Genomic DNA, 18083 nt, shown 5'->3' on the forward strand with positions numbered 1-18083 from the left:
CATCCCCCCTTTCTATCTATGGAGAGCCTTATTTAAATTCCACGTAAATTTATGTCATTCAGTGTATGTGTGGGATATCATAGTTCCCATATGTCCGCGAAACTTTGTTCGAATCGGATTAGTCGTTTTGGAGGAAAGTGATAAGACAGACAGACAGTGAACCGATTTGAATAAGGTTTTGTTGTACACAAAAGGGGAAGGTTTCCATACACTATAATAAAATATATTCACATGCGGGAAAGGGAATAACAATTCTTGCGAATGTCCATTACTTTGATACATAAGTATATACATTTTATGTTGGCATTGCAATAGACACCATAATTAAAATGATCACACGCAAACCTAAAAAATTTTTCCAGCTCAAAGCTATCCGACACTACAGCCGCTACCGTCACTTATATATATGTACTAGGCGAATTGTGTGATGTTTCGATGTGAAGTTAAGTGATGTTAGTGATGTTTGGATCGTGCTTGGTGATGGTAAAGTGATATTACAATTTAAGGTACATACATCACCTACCCCCACTGAGATGGCTAGATTACGGCTAATATTTAGTAATGGAAGTGTATGGAACTTTTGAAAGGCTGAACACGGGGTAGACTTTCCAATGAAAAATGATTTAGTTGTTTGTTTTTTCAGATTTAGCCGAGGATTTTCCTGCATGGAGAAGTAATTCCAAATTCTTTACGGGTTCCTACACAAAAGCGGTAATATGAAAAAAATTAATAAAACTCGAATGACCTCGGGTTATTCACTATGTTGAATGAATTTTATAAGACTCGATTTGATAAAAGCACTAAAATGGATTCTTCAAAACGACATGAAAAACGTAAAATTGAGTCCTAAAAGCTAAGATGAAGGGTCCCTTAGCTCCAGTCGGCAATCAATCAACTACTCTTATTGAAAGTAATATTGAAGAGAATTACTTTCTTTCTTTTGCTTACAAAATAAAAACGAAGATTTCCACTTTCACATTTCGAAAACAAAATGAAGAGACAAGTTCATACTTTCTCTTATAAATTCTTTGATGCCTTTCCTTAGCTTATAATTAAAATTTAATGAATTCGTTCTTCCTTTTTCATTTGGAAAGACACTCCTTTCCGTCTTTTATTTTTATTTTATTATCACATATTGTTGGATGTTTCCCTGAAACACAATAGGAAACATCGGAGTTTCGCATTTTGTGGGGTTCAATTGGGAACTTGACTTACCAGATCACTTTGTTGGCCTGAAACAGATGCCTGCAAGTAGTAGAAAAACGTGTATGAAAGGAATGAAAAGAAATGTATAAAAAAGTTTCAGAAATGTTTATAAGTATCAGAAAGTTACTTCAACTATAACAGGTAATGCAGCAAAAAAATTCGGCGACAAATTATTGCACAAAACCAGTATCACCATTAGCTGCTAGCTTACAACTATGATATTTCACTGAATTATTTATTGTTCCCAGTCGAATGACATGATTAAGTAATATTTTAGCAAAAGATCAGATATCAAAGAATTATTTCCTTGCTTCAATTGAAACCAGATTGGCTGATATTACAATATTGTTTGCAGCCAAACCTGAATAAAAAAAATAAATAAAAATTCAATTAATCTAAAAAGAAACTGCCCGGGTGCTGCCCGTGAAAACGAGGTTAGCTAATACATGAATATGGCAGCTTCATTCCAACTATATGAACTACTATATGTACTGCATATATGTTAGGTCTGGCACATTTTTTAATAATAAATGTTGCTTGACAATTTCGTTTTGCAATGAAGTTAACCAAGACTTCTTGCCGAAATTCAGGAAACTAAGATTTCATGCACTCTAAAACACAATCCCCAAAGTATACAATGGCAATCGATTAAGAACGACAGTCCACGGAGTAAAGCATCTCAAAAATCAACCAAACCAAGTAGAACAAAATTTGAAGAAAACGCTTTTATACTGGTTTAATTCTTTCTTTTCCGTTAAGAACACTCTAGTTCAAGTTATCTCGCAGCGCGAATAACGACAGGAATTCTTACCCAGTGTTCTTAGAAGTAATTTTGTCCATGACGTAAATCTTCAATTCGGAACTTTGCTGTTGCCTTGTTTTGCTTTTGTCCCGTAAAGTTCGGTCAGCCACCTTCGGTCGATTGGGCCTTTTCCATCATCATCATCAACGACACAACAACCGGTATCCGGTCTGGGCGTGCTCTAGTAAGGAACTCCAGACATCCCGGTTTTGCGCCTAGGTCCACCAATTCGATATCCCTAAAAGCTGTCGGGCGTCCTGACCAACGTCATCGCTCCATCTCAGGCAGGGTCTGCCTCGTCTTCTTATTCTAACATAGATATTGCCCTTATAGACTTTCCAGCCTGGACCACCCCCATCTACACGGATTAAGTGATCCGCCCAGCGTACCTATTGAGCAGTATTTCATCCACAACCTGACGGTCATGGTATCGCTCGTAGATTTCATTGGTATGTAGGCTACGGAACCGTCCCTCCTCATGTAGGCGTCCAAAAATTCTTCGGAGGATTCTACTATCGAACGCGGCCGATAGTTCGCAGTTTTTCTTCCTAAGAACCCAAGTCTCCAGCGAATACATAAAGACTGGCAAGTCACAGCCTTGTATAGTAAGAGCTTTATGGTGAGACGTTTCGAGCGAAATAGCTTTTGTAAGCTGAAATAGGCTCTGTTGGCTGTCAACAACCGTGCGCAGATTTCATTGTCATAGCTATTATCGGTTGTGACTTTCTACTCTAGATAGGAGAAATTGTCAACGGTCTCAAATTTGTAGTCTCCAATCTTCACAGTTTTCGTTTGACCAGTGCGGTTAGATGTTGTTTGTTCTTTCGGTTTTGGTTTTGGTGCTGACGTTACCACCATCGCCTTCATTAATGTGCAGCCCAAGATCTCGCGCCGCCTGCTCGACCTGGAGGAAGGTAGACTGTACATCTCGGGTCATTCTTCCCATGATGTCAATATCGCCAGCGTGGGCCAGTAGTCGGGTGGACTTGAAGAAGATATTGCCTCTCGCGTTTAGATCGGCGTCGCAAATCACTTTCTCCAGGGCCAGGTTAAAGAGGACGCCTGATAGTCGAATGATCTTGAGAGTGATCCTGCTGCTTTTCTCTGGTCTCGCACATTGATTACGGTCAGCCTAGTCAGTATTACCAACTTCGTCGGGATACCAAATTCAGTTTTATCCTGGCTATGCTATCACTGATGATGTCCATATTCCAACAGTTTTTCCATCGCTTGCCGCACAGAGAAAATCTGATCTGTTGCTGATTTGCCTGGAGTGAAGCCTCTTTGGTATAGGCCAATGATGTTCTGAGCGTATGGGGCTATCCGGCCTAGCAAGATAGCGGAGAATATCTTATAGATGGTACTCAGCAATGTGATATCAGTATAATTGTTGCACTGCGTGATATCTCTCTTTTTATGTATGAGACAGATACTGCCTTTTTGCCAGTCGTCAGGGATTGATACGCTGTCCCACACCTTGAGGACAAGTCTTTTAAGTCCATATTTAACCAATGTCCATTTGTTGATGCTTCATCTCCAGGATCGCTGTTGATTGCGGTTATTGCGGCATCCATTTCCCTCTTACAGGTGTTGCGGAGGGCTGTGTTGTGGATAGCTTCAGTGTTAATTCTCACCTGATTGTCAGAGAGGATTCCGGGTAGTGTTGTTATTCGAGCTCGGAGCACCATACCAACGAGATAGTGATCCAAGTCTATATTGGCCCCCGATATATTCTGACATTCATCAAGACTGAGAGGTGGCGGCGTTCGATCAACACGTGGTCAATTTGATTGAAAGTGGTCCCGCCTGGAGAGGCCCATGTATGTTTGTGGACTGCTTTCCGCGGAAACCAGGTACTTCCAACAACCATTTCGTGTAACACTGCTAATTGAATAAACCGGAGTCCGTTATCATTTGTATTTTGATATATGCTATGAGAGCCAACGTATCGCCTAAATACGGGCCCCGTCCCTACTTGGCTGTTAAAATCCCCAAGTATGATTTTGATATCATATCTGGCACAGGCTCTGAGGGTTCGTTCTATTGCCTCGTAGAAGGTATCCTTCACCGACTCTGCAGTCTCCTCTGTAGGGGCGTGAACGTTAATGAAACTTATATTTCTAAATTTGCCTCGCAAGCGTAGAGTGCATAGCCGTTCGCTTATATTTTCAAAGCTGATAACAACAGGTTTCATTTTTTGGCTGACGAAGAAACCTACTCCGCCGAGCACATGGCTTATTGGATGGCCGCTCTAATATATGGTGTAGCGATTCTTCTCCAGGAAACCGGTCCCTGTCCAACACATTGGGCCTATATGGGAGCAGGGTATCGGCTAACTACTTGGCAGCTCCATTTCTGTACAGGGAGCGCACGTTTCATGAGAAAATGCACAAATCGTTATTCCTTTTTCCTTGCCGGGTTCGTCGTTGTGGACTGGACGGATAGTCCGAGGCTCCTGTTGTGGCTTCGTAACTTCGGTTTTCCACGTAGGATGGTCAGCCCTACATAACTCCCAACCTGGAGGACCAGTTGGTAGAATTTGTCCCGCTTTTAGTCGCGGGAGACTCGCCTTCATCCTTCTCCGTCTGCAGCTTTTCGTTAAGAAAGGGCTCCCAGCGGTCACCATGTGGAGATATGGAGATATGGCCCTTTTCGGTCGGTCATAAACGTGATCTGAATGAAGTCGAGAGGCTCTCAAGGCACAATATAACATCCAAATCCATCGCATCCAGATCAAGCCTCTGATAAAACAAAATGGCATAACCGATCGCGACGAGCCGACCGCGATTGTGAACTAGACGACGGTTAAAGAAAAACCGCTGAAAATAATAATACTTGTTTCATTAAGGTTGTCTTTTTTGATTCAGTTTCAGACCGTGCTATACGAAGCGATCATTCCAATTCGGGATAAGCTACTCGAGACCAAGTTTAATATGAGACGCTAGGAAAGCACCATAGGCATAGAGTTGTGTGTAGAGTACTGGAAGCTGGATGTTCCGTATTACAGTGTCTATAACATGAATAAAGACTACTAAAGACTACACTTCGAATCTTATTTTTCGGATTGGGGTATAATCGCGTATTGCGAGTTCTTAACAAACTCGGCCTGGCGCACAGTTATTTAAAGGACGTGGTGAACACCTTTGTGAAGAATACATTTAAAAATCTTCAGGGTATGGGACAACAACCGGATTTGGAATTTGGAATTGGAACAGATTACCTTGTTATGCCCATATTGAAACGGTCGCACTTTTTCGCCAATCAAATGGTGCTTTACCTTCCCCAATAACGTAATTATAGAGCTCTTTGAGCCCCAGCCCTTTGCTTTCTAAAGGTCAGATGTAACATCACCAGATCCGCTTATCCTGTTGCTTTCTCGTTGTTGTGTGAGTCGGTGTCGTCTTTTGCGTTTAAAGCCATCATCTATAGGATAACGGGGAAAAATCGGGGGCCCAGGTGAAAATTATGCGGGCCCCAACATTTTACAATTAATCTAATATTGTCAAATCATATTCTGGGCCAACAAAGTTTTTCTCTTTCCCATCTCGGGTGGGGCTTGGCCTCATAAATACAAAATCACTACCTACAAATAATACCAAAATACCCCTAGATGTCTTCGAGATTAAAATTAAAAGAAGTAAGACGTAAAGAAGTCAGTACGATATAGCTCCCAAAGTGGAACAAATAACGGAAAAAGACTCACAGAGTAGCAAATAACAGACTGCGACATCCAAAAGCAGGACGTAGAAGAATTGAGCGGGTAAAATGATCATCGGTCTCATATAAACAATATAAGGAGCATCCGACAAAAGCCAAAGGAAGTAAAGAGCTTCACAAGCTGAATTTAAGATTTGTCCATGAGATTATCAAGCGTATGACGACAGAATTTAAAACTAGCTACATATTGTGAAGTTACGGCAAGACACCCCAGTAGATGTGAGGAAAATAAAGTGTAAATAGGTTAGTTCTTGAAGCAACTTCTGACCAACCACCAAACACCAACGCCTTATTAGCTGGCTATAAGTGAGCAAGTTACTGTCGCCTCACACACACTAGAACAAGTCAACGGTTCGTTATAAATTCTTAGAAACTACAAAACTCCGGGGGCGGAGGGAGAGGCAAGCGGGTCCAATAAAAATGCTCCATAAGCTCCTTAATCCCGCCTGAATAGAGGAGTGCACACTAAACGACGGGAAAACAAGCGTAATTAGCAAAAAAGGCCACCAACGAAAATTATAGGGTCATTTCAGGCTAGAGTCTTACACGCGGAACATTATTGGCCAACATCAAATTGATCACCCGGATATTGTCAATGAAGGTATTCGTTCTAAAAATACAAAACCTACAAAACATTCAACGAACTCAGAGTTCCGTCAAAATTGGCCAAACTCATAATAATGACAGTGAACTCATTATTAGTTCTAGGGGAAAGTTTAGAACCAATTACCACGAAGCATGAGGACGAATTTGGTCGTTAAACAAGTCGGGAAACCGGCAGATCAGTTCTCTTCAGTTATGGAAAATTTTGTTGATTAAGTAAGAATATTTGGGTACACAATAGTTCCATATAAATTCGATGTAGTACTAACATTATATCTCTTAGGGAGTAGCAATTTGACCCAGAAGAGGCAAATTTGATCTGTTATTTGCCAATAATAGCAGGAATCCCACCAAACCTTCCAGTATGTCGCTTTATATTAAATCCCATATTGCTGTAAAATTTTACGAATCTAGAATAAGTTTAAAAGATAAATTTTCAAAATATACTAATCTACTAACTTTATTCGAGCAGATACCGTAACGGGGAGTATTTTGAAGCCTAGATGCTATACGCACGAACAATCATATTTTTTTCTTTTCTCTTTTTTTTGGTTAGTTAGTTTTTAAGAACGGCTCCTGAAATAATTGACCTCTTTCTGGCCTTCGTACTCTTCCCCTTTGCAAGCAATGTAAAGAGACGAGACGTTTCGTTTGATGCACATGACCATATTCTGTGAAAGAAAATGTTGCACCCATCTTTTATGTGTATGGGGACTCCCTTTAACATCAGCGTTTAATAATGCAATAGTTCACCGCATTTTTCACAGTACTTACTTTCCCACCAAATTTCATGTCAGTCGGTACAGTCATTTCTGAGAAAAATGTGTGTGACGGACAGACAGACGGACATGCAAATAGACAGATACTGAACCAATTTTAATAAGGGTTTGCTTTCAAGAAAACCTTAAAAAGGCAAAAGAAAGTGGTATCAACTTACACGTATATAGCGCGGCAACGCTAGACAATGTAACAGGCACGATATTCAGCAAAACGGAATATACAGAGGCAAATGACGTTAGCAAAAGAAATCTGTTAATTCGTGCAGCCTATTTTGAAGAACAATAACGTTGAAAGAAAAACGAAATTGACATTATACAGGATATGATTTCGATCTGCGCTGTGTTAAAGCAACAAGGTGTGAGCTATAAAACAGAAAATTTGATTGGCTTTCTTCGATTTCTCAGGCGAAGATTCGCCCCTTGAAAGGATGGCAGACAGAATTGAGTAACATATATGACGAGACGGAAGCCTCCACCTTTATATTAGGTCAGCACCTACCATGGAGCGACAACGTGAAACATATATGAAGATATAAAAGCCCGGGTTTGAATCCTGGTCATCTATGTTTATTGACCTTACGTAAAGTAAATTGTAGTGAGCACAATGATAACACGACCATAATGGACGAAAAGCCGGTGAGTGAAGAAGTATTCCCACAAGTGGGAAACATTTCGATTCCGTATACAGCATCTTGCTGCTGGACCTAAACATGGTCTCGCAGAACTGCCCTTTGTACTCTCCACTAGTCGAACTAAAGATTGATGCAAACGAAGCCAAGGTTCTCAGTCTGAGAGGGCTTCAAAAGTTTAACCACTGCACTGATGTCATCCAACAATTTGAATATATATGTAGATAATATCATTACCTGCCAGTCGTAACACTGAACTAAATATATCTCACCGAATTTGCGCACTAATTCAGTCTTCATTATTTCGTATAAAATTTGTAATTGCAGCTACATTAATAGTGAGCAGGGTATTTAAACAGTTAGTTATCGAGTCCAAAATGAAGTCAAAGTTATATTTAATTGCCTTTATTACCTTTTTCCTGTGATTGGTAGGGACTTTACCTTAGTGGACATGGAGGAATCGATCTTTATATCTATGTAGTTGCCGAGTTCTGAATTAGTCTGCTAAGATAAATCCAGTTACTTCCACATTAACATCGGTGTCCGTATCGATGGTCATCCTGTGTTCCATAAGGAAGTAGCGCACAAAAGGTGAATGCAATTACTGCCCGAAAGTCCAAAGCTTTTAAGGGGGTCATCCTGTGTGTCGGGTTGGAGAAATCGATTTTTTTTACATGAATTGTATCTATATATAGTGGAGAATATGTGGGCAAAGGGATTTTCCAATATTCCGAGTCCTTCAGAAATTACAGGGTTAAACAGGTAAGGAGTTTGCAGCCGCGGCTAGAGTACTCGATGAGAAAGAGCATCGAATCTTTTTTCACCTGTTAGTTTTTTACCTCAACCTTATAAATTTGAACACAGGTATAAATATAAAAAGATGAAAAATCAACCTATTGCCTGAACTTATTTGCTGTTTGGAATAAAAAGGATAATCCAGTCTAGAGTGAGCACTGAAAGGCTTTCAAACTATACTCAGTTATATTTCGTTGTAAGTATTGTGCTGTTTGTGTGTTCAGTGATTTTTTTAAATGGATCGTACGAAGGGAGATCGCTTTAACCTTCAACGTCATGCTCGCATTAAAAAATGAGTATTTCATGGGAATCGATAGTTATCAGAGAAGAAAAAGGACTTCGCATCAACATCAGCAAAGAAACTTTTAGCAAACATGAGCATGGATGTTCCAATTGCGACAAGTTTTGTATATTGTACATTGGATTTTGCTGGAGTTTTCTCCGGTATTTCTGCAAATTTCTGCAAATAACAAAATATACGTAGTAGTAAAAAAGGAATGCGTTGGGCATGTCGAGAAAAGAATGGGAACGCGGTTTAGAAATGCAAAGAAGAATCACAAAGGCATTGGTGGAAAAGGGGCTGGAAAACTTACTGATAAGGACCTCACTACATTTTCTGGGCTGGCTATTTGTCGACACGCAAATTCGATAGAAGGAATGAAGCAAGAAATTTGGGCAACTTTCTTCCATAAATGTTTTACAGACGAAAATCCTCAGCATCAAAATTGTCCAGCAGCGGAAGCTAAAGGAGAACTGGATAGTTTTCACCACGAAAAGGCACGTTTGACTGAATAAGTTCAAACAGTCATCAAACCAATCTACGAAGATTTGCACGAGATGATCTCTTGAACAGATGTTAACGAGCAGAGACCCAGAATAACAATGAGTCGTTAAATGCATTGATCTGGACTTTCGCTCCTAAACACCTTCATTCTAGGGCCAACGTCGTAGAAATAGTCACTTTTCTGGCTGTAATTATTTTCAATGAAGGATTCAATGGCATTCTCAAAATCCTAGTGACAGTGGGATGTCAAGTTGGTCACATATGTCAGGTTTATGCCGACCGCCGTAATGAAGCGCGAATTTGGCGGTCCGAACAACGATCGACTGACCTCGCTAAAAGAGCCACAATTGACACCAGAGAGCAACAATCGGCCTTACAAGACTTTTTTGAAGAAACGGAGGGTGCTCTCTATGGACCAGGTATAGCAGATTAATGGTGAGCTAAAATTTTACTGTTGATAATCACATTTAAATTTTCAAATGCGTTTTTCTCGAAACTGCATCTTGAAAATCGGCTGCCACCATAGCTCAAAATCTATTTTCACGGCTTCTTTAGTACATATTTCTACGGTCCGCAAACTAGGATAATTGCAATCGGACGGGTAGTTTTTTTTTATTCATAAAAAAGAGCCATAAAAAACACCAAAATCCAAAAAATTAAGTTTAAAAGCCCACCAAAAATGTACCTTTTAATATTTTCTAATTATCCTAGTTTGCGGACCGTGGAATATTGTCCACATTAAAATGCCGTTTAGTTTTTTTTCCTCAGATGAGCACAGCGCCCTCCAGCGTGGCAGGAGAAAAACACCTTTTTTTGGAGATGGGTGCATAAAGTAACACGTATTTCGAAAATTAGCTACGAAATCAAGCTGAAAAATTTATCACATATACTAGAGATATCAATAAACATATGGTGAAAAAATCACGTTTCTATCTTTATCCAGTCCTTCAAAATCATTTTTCAAAAACAGGCAAAAAAAACAGTCTTCACACGGAATGACCCCCTTAATTGATATCTCTATCTGAAGCAGAACTGTGTCGACAGGGGAATACCAGATACCGACGGAAATATGCATTAAACATTTTTGTTTGATCATCCAGCTTAAGTCAGCTTTTGTCCTGGTTATAATTCATGTTAATGTTTTGTTTTTGACTTTATATAAGGGAGCAAATGCCGCGTTGTAGACACTTTGCTCATGCAGGGCAAAAATGGCGGAGTGTCAGTCTGCCTTTGGCCTGAATGAAACAGCGGGTTATATTACATATATGGATTGCAAGTTGAAGGTAGACCCAAGATGTTTTCCTCCATTCTGCTTTGATCTTACTTATTGATGATCCACTCTTGGATTGTCGCTGTTTCACGGGTGCAAAAGTAAAAACAACTCAGACATCAAAGCAAACGAACAGTTCGTTTGTTTTCCTTTCCTTGAAGTCTTTTGACCAGTTTCCAATCAATCAATGCGTACCAATTCTTTTTTTCCATATCAGCAGAAAGTTGTTCTATTGGCAATGGGCTGATAATTATACCATAATCTAATAAGGGAATAACTCTTTTTCTTTTTCTTCAGCCTTCAGTCCCGTTCGCGGGGTCAGCTCGTCGTGATCGGCTTCGCCATTTGGTTCTATCGAATGCCTGATCTGGGTGCAATCTAGAGGCTTTCAAATCCCCATCTAGCGTATCAAGCCACCGTTGTTTAGGTCTGCCTTTTGGTCCTTTACCTTCGACTTTGATGTTCAGACCAATCTTGGCAAGTGAATTCTCGTTTGCACGAATTGCGTGACCATACCATCGAAGACGCCTCTCTCGCAACTTTTCCAAGATCGATGCAACCTCATAACGATTGCGGATATCCTCATTTCGGATGTGATCTAAATGTGTGACGCCACTAGTCCAACGTAGCATCTTCGTCTCCATTACCGCAAGACGCCGTTCATTGTCTTTTATAGTCGGCCAACACTCAAAACCATAGAGAGCGACTGGACGGACGACATTGTGGTAAATTTCAGATTTGAGACGTTCGTTGATACGTCGATCACAAAGAACACCAGTTGTGACGCCACTTCATCCAGGTTGTGTTAATGCGTGAAGCAATTTCATAACGCAACTCTCCATTGGCTGATAGTGTTGACCCGAGGTATTTAAATCGCTCAGTTCTGGGCAGATCACTGCCGCTAACAGTGATTGTGCCTGTTTCATGGGGATCGGTCGTCAAAAATTCAGTTTTGTTTAAATTCAATCTGAGACCATGTTGCATGAGGCAATCATTCCATTTTTGAACAAGTTGCTCGAGATCATTGTTGCTATCAGATGCTAGGAAAACATCATCTACATAAAGCAGTGTGTAGGGCGCTGGACGTTGGATATCCCGTGTGACGGTGTCCATAACAAGAACAAAGAGGAGTTGTGAGAGGGCACTTCCTTGATGAACACCAACAGAGACACGAAACGGTTTTGATACACCCGCCGTACTTCGAACTTTACTTTTCGGATCGTGGTAGAGCAATTGAACCCAGCGCACGAGTTCTTCTAGCACGAAGTGTTGTTGTAAAGCATACCAGATGAGTTCGTGTGGTACACGGCCAAACGCTTTCTCTAGGTCCAGAAAGGCAATGAAAAGAGGGCAATGCTTCTCGCGGTGTTTCTTCATGAGTAACCGCGCAGCGTGTATTGCGTCAGTAGTTCCCCAGTTCTTGACAAATCCGGCTTGATTCACGGTTATTTCAACGATTTCGCGAATACGGTTGTCAAGAGTGGGTTCACAAATCTTCATTGTATGGGAAAGTAACCGAATCGGACGGTAGTTTGAACATTCTGCTGGACTACCTTTCTTTTTCCATATTGGAACAGTGGTACTTTCTTGCCAGTCAGATGGTGTTCTTCCTTCCTGAATAACCCGGGTAAAGAATTCACTGAGCCACAGTGTTGGGTCCCAGCTCTTCGCTTTCCAGAGTTCAGATGCGATGTCGTCAGGTCCTGTTGCTTTCCCCGATTTCATAATGAGGGAATAACTAGGTTGGTTTATTCGTCATTCGTCGGTATGGTTTCTATTGTTGTACCTTCCTTTTGCCCTTCGATGAGTTTTTTGGCAGAATTGTTGGTTTTTGTTCAGAAGCTTGCGTTTCAGCAGCTTTTCGCAAATAAATTTGTTTTGTTTATTGACCTTAGCCACAATCTTCACAATGTCTTCTTTTGTTTCCTGACAACCATCTTCAAGTGTTTGTAATATGTTTGGAGACTAACATCAGTCCATTATGAACATTGTGTTGATATTTTTGATCTAGTTCTCTTCCATAGTTTGTCTCATTTTACCTTCTTTTGTTTAGTGGTTTTTTGGAAGCGGCATTCGGTCAGTACATAATATACATAGTTTATAATCAAGTGAATAATTCTATGGGATTAGGTTGATCATCTACCAACATAGTAGAAACCAATAAGAGACATTCATAGACCACTTGGAATAACTGTCATGTTGCTGAAAAGTGAAGTATCTTCACTCTCTCTCTGCATTAAGGACAGTGGAGGGCATGCGGGCTGAGAGCTGATACTGTGGCAAATGTGGCAGATTTGTACCCCCTTCCCCCTACTGTGTAAGTGCATTTCATATAAAAACCAGAAAAGAGTTTCAATTCATTATGAAACCAACTCCAGATACATATTTCCGCCCTCTTGAAAAGTTCTTCAGCACAAACTGTAGAAAGAGTTCTATTGCTTTACGATTTTCTAAGAAATGTTTAAGATGAATTAACGGGTAACTAAAGGCAAGGGAAAACTTTCACTGGAATGCACTCCCTCTACTAAGCCCTTAGTTTAATACAGCTGAGAAGCTCAACTAGTCTCGCGGCACAGAGCAAAGGCTTTTAGGAATATTGTCGGCGGGAATTTACAGCCATGCACCCATTGTTGTTGGTATTCTTTTCTCCCTTGAAGCTGTACCCAGGGTGGTTCCCAACTTTCTTCGTACCTAGCTGCAATTCTGTATAGTATTATGCATATAACAATACACTTGGATGTATGTGCTTACTTACAAAACATTGGGGCTTGAAGTACATCAAAGAAAATAGTACTTTATTCCTGTAGCGGGTAGAATGGCGGTCGGAATTCTGTTCTTTTTCGGGATGCAAACAATCAAGTAATTGCCGTGTGACTTAGTAATTAATGAAGCTTAAATGTTGGGTTAGGTGCAGCTTACGGTGAGGAGAGGTAAGTCGCCGCTTTAAATCAACGTCAGCACCGGTGGTAATTAAGTTTGGAGCTAGTGCACTTTTTTAGAAAACTTACTATTTTCAGATGCATGGGTAATAAACTTTTAGTGTTTTGTTGCGTGTTGTTCCTTTTAATGGTGAATGACTCCTTGTATTGCAGAACTATTAAAAACGCACGATGAGTGCAAGGTGAAAGTTTACGAGATTATAAAGTGGAGTTTATGTAGCTATTTATTGATGGTGTGTCGCAATCGTGCTTCAAGTCAGTCAAATTTATAATGACCCATAAACATGTAGGGAAAATTGACAAGGTCACAGTAGCTAGAATTTATTCCGGGCAATCTATTGAATTCCTGGGGAAGGAAACGTGGATAAGAATATTACACCCTCGCTTGTAAAAGTTTAGTCGATATATAAACTAAATTCGAAAGATATTTACCTTTTCCAGTCTGAAACTGACCCCGGCGTTAAATCGACTGATATGGGTAATAAATGTTAACTTCAAATTCCAAGTAAGGTATAACGTAAAATGAAGAATAAAAGGCAAAAAACGGTTCCATGTCTCGGGAAAAAACGATTTTTCACGCAAAGACACACCGCCAGAGAACCGAATACCATTTATTTGTTGTATATAAATGTGTATGTATTAAACAATTTGTGATGATGTAAAGCCATGAAAAAACATATGCTTCCAGCATTAATAATTTACGCATCACAATTCGTCTAAAGCAAGAGCGATCAAGCAAATTTTTAATCTGAATAAGTGATGTTGCCCACATTAGAATTACTTTAAACTTCAAAATGTCAAACAAAAGCGCTTTCTAAAATAATAAATATTTATGGGCGGAAATATAAATATATATTATTGTTTTTATATGATTTTAGTTCGGGCCGTAATATAGAGTATGGAGAGTCGTAAAAATGTTAGCCCTATTAATTAAACCGTTTTTCGGAAATCACTATCGCCTGACAAAAAAAACCGTTTCGATCAGCTTTGCGACATTTTTCAAATACTTTTGCTGCGAATATCCCTTAATGTAAATGCACTTCTTTTACCCAGCACTTCCACCCGATTGCAAAACTAAAGCAAAGTAATAATCACGTCCGTGAAAAAAATTACATTCCCCTTGTGCATATATGAGAACCCTCTTGCCCCGCTAACACACAGTTCCAATCTCCCTGCCGAATTTCATATTGGTAGGCATCACCAGTTCCAGAAAATGCATGCAATGGACCGACAGACACCATTCCCTAAAAAGCTGGCAACAAGCGACAAAGGGATCGTAGTGAAGAGGTACAATCTCCCAAACAAAGAGCGAACGGAACAAATGAAAAACGGACGCAGAAGCAATATAGAAAACCAGTAATCGAGACTACACTGTGGAAGCACAAGCTAATTAACGAGGATTCGTCCGAGCTCCGCATGGGAATGATGCAATTCACTACGGAGTGAAACTCACCAGCCTGTGGGTAGCGAAATGAAAGTCACGAGGCTGGCGCAGCAATCGAGGATTAGAAAAAAGTTAGTCATTAGTGATGGGTGAAAAAAATTTGAGATAAGATTTTCTTGTTTTCAATAAAAAAATACATAAATGACATTGTTTTATAATTGATTTCTAATACTTGATAAATTTCCTTAACTTGAGTTGTCATAAGTCATTAACGTTTATGATGGTGTTTCCTTTTATAAGTAATAAATGATTTAAATTTATTGGACGAAATAGACGCACTTTAATTGTGAACCCGACACCACTTAAACCAGAGTTGAAAATAAGAAACGGTTGCAAAAGACAGCCAGACCCGACACGCTTATTATAACAAACGAGGTTACCTACGCTAAAACCTTACTCAAAATCAAAAGCCTCCCTGGCGGACCTGAGCGGGAACGATATACGTATAAGGCAAACGCGGAAAGGCGATCTGTTACTGGAACCTAAAACCGAATGGAGATGGAGATGAAGCCCTGAGAAAGAAAATCGAAATGACACTAGGTGAAACAGCTGGAGTCAAAATGAGAGAGGATTCGGTGATTAAGTGCAAGATCTTGGACGAAATAACCACGAAGTCGGAGATCCGTCAAGCCATGAAGTCTTACAGAGTAAGACTGTGTATGGCGGTACACAGATGGCGTCGTTTAGTGTTTTTATGTATTGCATGGACGAGCTGTTGCGCAGCACAGAACCTCACGTTAGAGGAATTCATCACTCCTGGAGAAAATATTCTTCGATACAAGGTTGGCACCCATCACATTCGCTTAGGCAGAAGAATAAAATAACAAAAAAGCTAATAGAAGAGGGTGGATAGTGCTGGAAACATTCTCGAATATGAATTTGGCACTTGGAACTCTCCGAAGGGACGAAGACGTCACCTACGTTAGCAACACGCTAGTGAAGGACTTGCAATGGCACGTCAGGTAGGAGTATATACGCAGCGATCATCTACCTATCATCTTCCAACCGTCGCATAGGAATAACATAAAGCGAACAAATCACAGCAACTACTAAACTAAAAAATTTACGCGGAATTGTTTCAAGAAACACTTTTCCAACACACATTTTTATGGAGAATCGCAAGAGAAAATGTTTTATGTTTTATAATGGTCATGATAACATTGCATACCATCCCTCTATGCTTCGCCCTACTGCTTTTCGTAAACGAAATCGCCATTTTCGGAGGAATTCAGCAAACTGCCTCGAAGCTAGAAGGCACTCTTACCGTAGTAGAAACGAACTTGCATTCGAGAAGATACATGAGCGATAAAAGAACGCGAAAAAAATTGGAAGCGGCTATCAAAGAAAGCAATAAAAATGAAGACCGGTTAAACTTGTGGAACCCACAGCGTGAATATAAGAGTAAAACGTTCGGAACAAGACTTCTTTAGGGCATACTGTGAGGAACTGGAAGGATAAAAGAAGACTGAGCAGAGTCGGCCAAGTTAAACTGTCTTAAAAACAGGATGGTACTTTCACGAACTTCAATGTTGAGGCTATACAGACTGTCTTGGAAGTACATCACCAGGGACAACAGGTCTGACAAGTGGGAGGAAGAGAATTGGCGGTTTCTGTAAACCTTTCAACATGAAGATGTTGCAAGGGGAATTGGGACACTGTCAGAGCGGTATTTACCAATGAAAAGGCGAGACCTACTATACTATCCTTCGAACACTTCAAAGCACCTGGCATATACGGCTTATATCCAGGAGGGTATAGAGCACTTAGAGCAACTAAGAAATGGTTTCCGAGAATGTTTTACTCTGGGCAACGTGTCTTCCCCCTGGCAGAAGGTTAAGGTAGTTTTCTTATCTAAGTTTGGGAAAAATTATTAATCATATCTAAAGAGCCTCAAGCAAATCAGCTTAAAATCATTTTCGTTCAAATGTCTGGAGAGGCTGGGTGAGCGTAGCATTCACGATAGGGCACTAAGGTCGCACTAAATGACAACCAACATGCTTATCAACATGGAAAGTCCTGTGAATCTGTTCTTCACTCTTTGGTTTCAAAGATAGAGGACACAACTCTGAAAGGCCAGTACGCGATGGGGGTGTTCGTGGACATTGAAGGAAAATTTGATTCTGTGAGTCCGCCAGAGAGCATGAAGCTGCTAACGCAGAGATTGCTGTGTGCTGAAGTGGGTGTTGATCGCTACTTGACAACGGAAGTGAGGACAGGCTGCCCCCAACGTTGTGTGCTATCGCCATTTCTGTATGTTGATCGATTCACTACTATGCGAACTGCAGAATATGCCAATACATGCTCAAGCTTATGCAAATAACGTGGATGTGCTAGTTTTTCATCGAAATCTCGGAAGCATTGAAAGAATTATTTGGAAAACTGAATCCAGTTTCGACATGTAATTCGTGCTGAAGGGGGCTCACTTACCAAGGCCGGTTTGAACATCAAAGTCGTTAAGAAACAACCAACACAACTCTAGCTTGATACCATAGACGGTGATTTGAGAGCCTGTCGACTCCATTCAGATAGATAGCGCAACCGATCAAAACCAGCCGACACCGCTTCTAAATGAGGCTTATCTGGGCGCTTTCACCCAAAACTCGAACGAAATCTTTAATGATATTGCAGTAATGTAATGTGTAGGCTCATAAATCTTCTCCTAGTAGCAAAACTGTCCTCCTTATTGTGCGAATCTTCCATTAATTTATTGGAGTTTTAAAGCAGCTTGATGTAACATTTCTTGCTATAATTTTGACTTCAAGCTGACCCCGCGCATGTAGCCTTGATTTCATCTATGTGCACCACCCTGATTTTTTCGAATTTTTGGGTTGGGTAGTTTCCGAAAATGAACCGTGTCTCACTTTAAGTGTGTACACGTTGACTCATCCGCACTTTATAATTCACGTCAAAACTAATATCAGTTTCGAAAAGGACTAACCGAAACCTTTCATTTGATATGATCCGGTGAAAAAAATTGGAACCCCCCCTTTGCATATATGGGAGCCCCCCTTTAAACTCCACCTAAATTTATGTCACTCGCTGTATGCGTGGAATTTCGTAGTTCCCATCTGTCCACCAAATTTCGTTCGGATCGATTCGGCCGTTTTCGAGAAAA

At 40.4% G+C, this 18083-nt stretch overlaps 1 protein-coding gene across 1 annotated transcript in view; it reads right to left on the reverse strand.

The window, feature by feature from the left end:
- LOC119650713 (RNA pseudouridylate synthase domain-containing protein 2) overlaps positions 1-18083 on the reverse strand; it is a 484992-nt gene that overhangs the window by 259761 nt on the left and 207148 nt on the right. Inside the window, exon 3 of the mRNA XM_038053723.1 lies at positions 1216-1245. Within this exon, the coding sequence (XP_037909651.1) occupies positions 1216-1245 (30 nt within the window). The remainder of the gene's footprint in view (positions 1-1215; positions 1246-18083) is intronic.

This window comes from Hermetia illucens, chromosome 3 (assembly GCF_905115235.1).
Source record: "Hermetia illucens chromosome 3, iHerIll2.2.curated.20191125, whole genome shotgun sequence".
Classification (NCBI taxonomy): Eukaryota; Metazoa; Arthropoda; class Insecta; order Diptera; family Stratiomyidae; genus Hermetia; species Hermetia illucens.